Source organism: Hyla sarda, chromosome 2 (assembly GCF_029499605.1).
Source record: "Hyla sarda isolate aHylSar1 chromosome 2, aHylSar1.hap1, whole genome shotgun sequence".
Classification (NCBI taxonomy): Eukaryota; Metazoa; Chordata; class Amphibia; order Anura; family Hylidae; genus Hyla; species Hyla sarda.
In genome coordinates, this window is record NC_079190.1 from 503,575,291 (window position 1) to 503,583,924 (window position 8,634).

The following is an 8,634-nucleotide window of genomic DNA, read 5'->3' on the forward strand; positions in this document are numbered from 1 at the left end:
CTTCATAAGAGGGCCATAAGAGAAGAGGAAAATATAAAAAGATACTTTAATATACAGTATAATGCTGTAGGGGCGTTCACTTTACTAAATTGGTGCCATGAAGTATCATAGAAAATAATCAGCTGAAATATCTGTGTTCTGCATCTTCTTTGGCAAACCGGAAGAACATTTTAACCCTTTAAAGGGGTATTCCAGGAAAAACTTTTTATTTTTTTATATATATCATCTGGCTACAAAAAGTTAAACAGATTTGTAAATTACTTCTATAAAAAAATCTTAATCCTTTCAATAATTATCAGCTGCTGAAGTTGAGTTGTTGATTTCTGTCTGGCAACAGTGCTCTCTGCTGACATCTCTGCTTGTCTTGGGAACTGCTTCTAAACTGGGTGATTCCCGAGACAGGTGTCATCAGAGAGCACTTAGACAGAAAAGAACAACTCAACTTCAGCAGCTCAGAAGTACTGAAAGGATTAAGATTTTTTAATAGAAGTAATTTACAAATCTGTTTAACTTTCTGGAGCCAGTTGATTTATATATATATATATATATATATATATATATATATATATATATATATATATATATATAAAAGTTTTTTCCTGGATAACCCCTTTAAGGACTGAGGGTTTTTGCACTTTCATTTTTTCCTCCTTACCCTTTTAACAATCATAACCCTTTTAATTTTGCACCTACAGACCCATATGATGGCTTGTTATTTGCACCATCAATTCAACTTTGTAATGACATTAGTAATTTTTAGCAAAAAATCTATGGCGAAACAAAAAAATTTTATAATATTTGTGGGACAAAATTTTTGAAAAAACAAACACCACCATTTTGTAACTTTTGGGGGGCTTTCGTTTCTACGCAGGTAAAAAATGTCACCTTATCTTTATTCTGTAGGTCCATACGATTAAAATGATCCCCTACTTATATAGGTTTGATTTTGTTTCACTTCTGGTGACAATTATAACTGTTTGCACGAAAATTAGTATGTTTAAAAATGTCCTTTTCTTTTCTCCTTTTTTAGCGCTGTGATCTGAAGTTTTTATCGGTACCATATTTGCTTTGATGGAATTTTTTTGATCGCCTTTTCTACATTTTTTTATGGCATACAAAGTGACCAAAAAAGACGCAATTTTGGACTTTGGAATTTTTTTATGAGTACACCATTGACCGTGCTGTTTAACCCCTTAAGGACTCAGGGTTTTTCCGTTTTTGCACTTTCGTTTTTTCCTCCTTACCTTTTAAAAATCATAACCCTTTCAATTTTCCACTTAAAAATCCATATTGTGGCTTATTTTTTGCGTCGCCAATTCTACTTTGCAGTGACATTAGTCATTTTACCCAAAAATGCACGGCGAAACGGAAAAAAAAATCATTGTGCGACAAAATCGAAAAAAAACACGCCATTTTGTAACTTTTGGGGGCTTCCGTTTCTACGCAGTGCATATTTCGGTAAAAATTACACCTTATCATTATTCTGTAGATCCATACGGTTAAAATCATACCCTACTTATATAGGTTTGATTTTGTCGCACTTCTGGAAAAAATCATAACTACATGCAGGAAAATTTATACGTTTAAAAATGTCATCTTCTGACCCCTATAACTTTTTTTTATTTTTCCACGTACGGGGCGGTATGAGGACTCATTTTTTGCACCGTGATCTGAAGTTTTTATCGGTATGATTTTTGTTTTGATCAGACTTTTTGATCACTTTTTATTCATTTTTTAATGTTATAAGAAATGACCAAAATACGCTTTTTTGGACTTTGGAATTTTTTTGCGCGTACGCCATTGACCGTACGTCTTAATTAATGATATATTTTTATAGTTCGGACATTTACGCACGCGGCGATACCACATATGTTTATTTATTTATTTTTTTACACTGTTTTATTTTTTTTATGGGAAAAGGGGGGTGATTCAAACTTTTATTAGGGAAGGGGTTAAATGACCTTTATCAACACTTTTTTTTTGCAGTGTTATAGGTCCCATAGGGACCTATAACACTGCACACACTGATCTCTCATACTGATCATTGTTATCCCATAGGGACCTATAACACTGCACACACTGATCTCTTATACTGATCATTATTATCCCATAGGGACCTATAACACTGCACACACTGATCTCTCATACTGATCATTGTTATCCCATAGGGACCTATAACACTGCACACACTGATCTCTCATGCTGATCACTGGCATGTATTAACACGCCTGTGATCAGCATTATCGGCGCTTGACTGCTCCTGCCTGGATCTCAGGCACGGAGCAGTCATTCGTCGATCGGACACCGAGGAGGCAGGTAAGAGCCCTCCCGGTGTCCGATCAGCTGTTCGGGACTTTCACCGCGGCGGTCCCGAACAGCCCGACTGAGCAGCCGGGATACTTTCAGTTTAACTTTAGAAGCGGCGGTCAGCTTTGACCGCCGCTTCTAAAGGGTTAATACCGCACATCGCCGCGATCGGCGATGTGTGGTATTAGTGCCGGGACCAACGCGATATGATGCGGGATCGCGGCGCGATCACGCTTCATATGGCGGGAGCCGGCGCAGGACGTAAATATACGTCCTGCGTCGTTAAGGGGTTAATTAACATTATATTTTTATAGTTCGGACATTTACGCATGCAGCGATACCACATATGTTTATTTTTGTTTTTAAATGGGAAAGGGGGGGGGTGAGGTGATTTAAACTTATTAGGAAAGGGGTTAAATCCCATTTATTAACTCTTTTTTGACCATTTTTTTCCCCTAACACTTGTATAGCCCTCATAGGGGACTATAACATGCAATACATTGATTGCAGACACTGATCAATGCAAAACCATAGCATTGCATTGATCAGTGTTATCGGTACTCCATGCACCAGCCTGGATCTCAGGCATGGAGCAGTAGATCGGATGCCGAGGAGGAATGTAGGGACCCTCCTCTCGTGTCCTCTGCTGAATGAGACACCGCGGTTTTATTGCGGTGATCCTGATCAGCTCCGCTGAGCTGCCGGGAAGTACGGGCTGCGGGGATCATGACGTCACGGCCTTGTGGCGTCACATCACACTCCCTCACTGCAAATCTCCCATAGACTTGCATAGAGGGGCGTGACGTCATGAAGGGTGTGGCCGTGACGTTACGACCCCTGCAGCCCGCACGCAGCGCTCGGAACAAAATGTTCCGAACGGTGGGGCAGTGGAGTACCCCTTTAAGTAATCACAAGGTACATTTTATAATGACAGAATAAAACAACATATATATATATACAAGTCTCTTACCATTCTCTGATATGGGGTTTTTGGGTCCCTTTATTGTTCCTTCATAACTTTCCTGCAATGATCCCACATTATGGAGCTGAACAAACAACCAAAAACAAAAAGGAACCTAAGTGCTAAGGTTATAAAATAGTAGAAGGAATAAATGAAGATATCAAGTCAACCAGGAGACACGTTCGGCACAGCGGTCTTATCGGAAGGTCTGGTTCTGGGGCTCGGGCAGATATTGCAAATGAGTTATGGCGGTGCTCTGGCTGCAGGTAGTGTTCATGAAACAACGTGACCAAAAGAAGAAAGAAGGCCGAGCACTCACCATAATCCATCATATTCCAGTAGTAAATACTCACACGACAAGAGTGGGGGAGAGGGGTGATAGCAGGGGGGGGGGTACAGACAGGGAAGTTAGAAGGATTTTGGGGACCCCAAGCAAAATAGACATGGAGGCCCTCCTTCACCCCCTCCTTCTTATTCCCCTCCCCCATGTCCTTCTTACTCCCCCTCCCTATATTTTTTTTACTCCCCCCCCCCCCCAATCTATGTTTTTTCCCCTACCTATGTTCTCAGTTACCCCCTCCGGCTCCTTCCCTGGACCCTGTAGCGTGGCCGAGCTCCTCTACCTCCTGGCTGTCACTCAGGCCGGGTACCGCGTGGTACAGGGTTGACCTGTCTCCCCTACGTAAAGCCTCCAGGAGGCGCTGTAGCAAATGACTCCCAGAGCCAGACGGAAATGGGGATCCCCCTGATCCCCCGGAAGCAGCCACTACTGGGGGGGGGGGGGGGGTTGGGGGTGCAGTCAAACCGAACCTGACCCAGACCCCAAACCAGGACCCTTGTTCTTAACAGAAGCAGGCAAACCTCTCTCTGGCATTCCACTACCACTCCTCACCTGTATTTCACTAGCACTCCTCTCTTGCACCCCACAAGCTCCTCCCATATCCACACTGCTACCACAACTCCTCCCATGCGCACCACCATAACTCACATTCTGCACATTACCATTTCTATTCACATTTCTGCTCTCACTTTCACTCTTGCCTACACTCTCCCTTGGTGGGATACAGGCCGGGCTGGCTAGGTCTTTTGCTTCATGTCAGAGCCGTTTGAAGGAATTTGGGGGCCCCAAGCAAAATAGACATGGAGGCCCACCTTAAGCATGCAAAGCCTCCCTACTTATGTTCTCAGTTACCTCCTCCGGCTCCTTCCCTGGACCCTGTGGCGAGGCCGAACTCCTCTTCCTCCTGGCTGTCACTCAGTCTGGGTACCGCGTGGTACAGGAGATTCAGTTTCCTGTTCCCGGCCGGACTGAAAGGAAGTGAGCACTCAGTGTACACTTCCTGTCAGTCCGGCCGGGAACAGGAAACTGAATCTCCTGTTCCTTGTACCGCGCGGTACCCAGCCGGACTGACAGCCAGGAGGAAGAGGAGCTCAGCCACGCTACAGGCAAGGGGAGGAACTCGGGAGGTGACCAGGAGTGCTGCAACCGCCTGAGGGTCTCTATAGAGCGCTCAGACGGCTACAGCCTTATAGGAAGCACAACAAGCACTGGCTCTGCTCAGGGCCCCAAGTAATTGTTTGGTTTTCCTGTCCTTTAGCGACAGGCCTGGGTACAGATAGGCGACAAGCACTTGTGCGAAACAGATCTCGTCGCCTATCTGTACCCCCCCGCTATCACCCCTCTCCCCCACTCTTGTCATGTGACTATTTACTGCAGGAATAAAGTTAGAAGACGGATTATGGTGAGTGGCCGGCTTTCTTTCTTCTTTTGGTCACGATGATAAATGAAGATATCCTCACGTGGCGATCAGACGTATCAACCCTGGGGCCCAAAATGTTCTATTCTAGATGAGGCCGAACTCCTGGACTAAATGTTCTGTGAAGAGAAAGATCATGTCCAACATCTACCTGATGGTCCAGTGGGATATCCTCCTCTTCCTCTTTACAATCCTGGGGATATAGAGGACGGGGACACCTCTCGGGGGGATTTATACTACTGGATCCATCTATAGGAAATAAACACAGTGACTGAATCCATTGTTATATGTGATGATCAGATGATGGGGGAATCTAGGAGATCCACAAACCTGCTCTCTCCTCTTACCTGGTGATGTGAGGGACTGGTGATCCTCCATCATGACCTGATCCTTGTACTGATCCTTGTGTCCTAATAAATACTCCCACTCCTCCATGGAGAAATAGACAGTGACATCCTGACACCTTATAGGAACCTGACACAGACAATGATACAATTCTCCTCCAGACACTTCATACCTTGGTGTTATTGTATAATGTCCCAGCATTCCCAGCAGCGCTCACCTCTCCAGTCAGCAGCTCAGTGATCCTGGAGGTAAGTTCTAGGATCTTCTGCTCATGTATCAGTGAATGAGGTGGAGGCTCCTCGGGGGCGGGGCTCTGGCTCCTGCTCCAGCCTCCTGACACACGGGGTGTCACACACTCACCAGACGACTTCTTCACTACTGTGTAATCCTGTGTATGGGGAGACACTGATCACTACAGAGAGAAGAAGAATCCCGCACCTTTCCACTCATTTCCCTGCTTTATTAATAGAGATACAAGGAAGGTCATGTGACCCGCTCACCTCTCCAGTGATCCAGTAGATCATCTCTAGGGTGAGGTCTAATATCCTCCCAGACACGTGGTCTCTGTCCTCCTCCATTTTCTTGTAGAAGAACAGCTAAGGAACCTGAGGGAAAACAAGGATTTAGCGCTATCAGGCATCTAGTCTGACTAATTGTGAATTATAAAAGAACTATTGATGGCAGAAACAATGGTCACATAACCTGCCCTGTCAATATGTCCCACACGACTTCCCAGATACTTGTTAAGGATACTGTTTTAGTCCTGCAGGAACGCATGGGAACTGAGTTCCTGCACTTTTTCCACAGCACTCTTGAAGGAGCAAAACCAGGGGTCAAGTCCTGGAAAAAAAAAAGTGTGGGAACTCACCCAAGATTTCCACTCATGGGCTGGTCCGACAGGACCAGCCCTTGAGTGGAAATCTTAGGCGAGTTCCCACACTTTTTTTTTTTTTTCCAGGACTTGGACCCCTGGTTTTGCACCTCCATGGGGCATCGGGGGCCACTATCTCTCCCATATTGGGTGACTGCCCATTTAACCACACAGCCCCAGGATCCACTGATGAAGGGGCCTGTCAAAGTTCTAATCCTGGATAACTTTGCCCAGTCCTGGTTACTGTTTCACGCGCTGCATTACCCACCTTTACCGGGACCCTGACCGGTAAATCTGCCAAGCTATGCTTTAGTACAGAGGATTTACCATTGTGTAACAAGGCCACGGTGTTCATTTATTCCACAAATGATAGGTGGGTTATTGTATTTTATTTTATTTTTAATCAATGAATGACCGGTGTTTCCCAACCAATGTGCCTCCAGCTGTTGCAAAACTACAACTCTCAGCATGTTGGGAGTTGTTGTTTTGCAACAGTTGAAGGCACATTGGTTGGGAAACACTGACATAGACGGTACATGCCTGGTTATGTCATTATAGGAAATAGGAGAATTACATAATGAAGCAGATTTACCTTTCAGGACCTATGGAAAGCTGGGTGGCTTTTTTTGTAGAACTGAATAAGCGCCAATGGTCTGTAAATGCTCCTACAATGATGCTTCATTTGTGTTTGTGTGTGTATATATATATATATATATATATATATATATATATATGTATTCACATTTATTTATATAAATATTTTTGTAATTATTTATTTTTATAAATTTAGTAATAACAAAAACAGCATAAAATAACGGCTAATGTAGTTCTATCCCCCAGCCCCGGTGTGACCCCCTCCCCCGCCGTGCGCTCCTCTAGATCCTGCAGACGGTGAGATCACTTACCTCTCCAATACTGGAGGATCCTAGTGCCCGCCCCCTCACCTGGTGATGTCACAGGAAGGGGCGGGGCCTCCCAGGAAGCAGCAGCCATGTGCTCCCCTACGTGTGTATACAGGGGAAGGGGGCGGAGTCCGTACACTATAGTAATACAGAGCCAGACCGTACACTGCACAATGGACGCAGACAGATCCCATTGACTTGAATGAAGTCCGTCAGATGTTTAGTCACAGGATTTGAGCAGCCTATGGCTGTCCGGACATGCTGGGAGTTGTAGTTTTGCAACAGCTGGAGGCACACTGGTAGGGAAACACTGGTTTAAACAGCCAGAGCTCTAACACAGATATACGTGTCAGTGACTTGGAGTTACATTGTGTTAAGTGTTCCCTTTATTCTTTTTGAGCAGTGTATTATAGGAGTTTTCCGTTCCCGCTTTCCTTTTTATTCTTCCTCATCCTTTACTATCTTGTACTATACAGTGACCCCCCGACCTACGATGGCCCCGACATATGATGAAATCGACATACGATGCTTTTTTTATGTCTGGGCCATCGCATTAAGTGCTATCCGGCAGCGCCAAATGCTTAAGCTGCTGCCGGATAGCAGCTTAATGTTCCCCGTGTGGTGCGGTAAGTATTACTTACCCCTCCACGATGCTCCGGGGTGCCCTCCGGGTCCAGCGCTGGTCTTCCGGTGTCTTCTCGGCCCTCTCCGATGACGTCAATATGCTGCTGCGCATGTCATCCAATAGGAATGGCGTACGCAGTGGCGTAATGACTTCGCTACGCAGGCCCAGTAAGGCCTTGCGGAAGACAGAAGAGGAGCGGAGAAGACAGCGGAGGAGCGGAGAAGACAGCGGAGGAGCGGAGAAGACAGCGGAGGACCGGAGAAGACAGCGGAGGACCGGAGAAGACAGCAGAGGACCGGAGAAGACAGCGGAGGGCCGGAGAAGACAGAGGAGGACCGGAGAAGACAGCAGAGGACTGGAGAAGACAGCGGAGAAGACAGAAGAGGATCAGAGAAGACAGCGGAGGACCGGAGAAGACAGCAGAGGGCCGGAGAAGACAGCGGAGGAGCGGAGAAGACAGCGGAGGGCCGGAGAAGACAGCGGAGGGCCGGAGAAGACAGCGGAGGACCGGAGAAGACAACGGAGGACCGGAGAAGACAGCGGAGGACCGGAGAAGACAGCGGAGGACCGGAGAAGACAGCGGAGGGCCGGAGAAGACAGAGGAGGACCGGAGAAGACAGAGGAGGACCGGAGAAGACAGCAGAGGACCGGAGAAGACAGCGGAGGACCGGAGAAGACAGCGGAGGACCGGAGAAGACAGCGGAGGACCGGAGAAGACAGCGGAGGACCGGAGAAGACAGCGGAGGACCGTAGAAGAAGTTGGACCGGAGAAGACAGCAGAGGACCGGAGAAGACAGCGGAGGACCGGAGAAGACAGCGGAGGACCGGAGAAGACAGCGGAGGACCGGAGAAGACAGCGGAGGACC

At 46.4% G+C, this 8,634-nt stretch overlaps 1 protein-coding gene across 1 annotated transcript in view; it reads right to left on the reverse strand.

Annotated features, from left to right (window-relative positions):
- Positions 1-7,180, reverse strand: part of LOC130357250 (gastrula zinc finger protein XlCGF26.1-like) — a 78,096-nt gene extending 70,916 nt beyond the window's left edge. The window contains exons 1-4 of the mRNA XM_056559860.1: positions 7,147-7,180; positions 5,871-5,975; positions 5,177-5,758; positions 3,278-3,353 (exon numbers count right to left, since the gene is read on the reverse strand). Coding sequence (XP_056415835.1) covers positions 3,278-3,280 — 3 coding nt within the window. The 5' untranslated portion in view covers positions 3,281-3,353; positions 5,177-5,758; positions 5,871-5,975; positions 7,147-7,180. The remainder of the gene's footprint in view (positions 1-3,277; positions 3,354-5,176; positions 5,759-5,870; positions 5,976-7,146) is intronic.
- Positions 7,181-8,634: the final 1,454 nt, after the last annotated feature.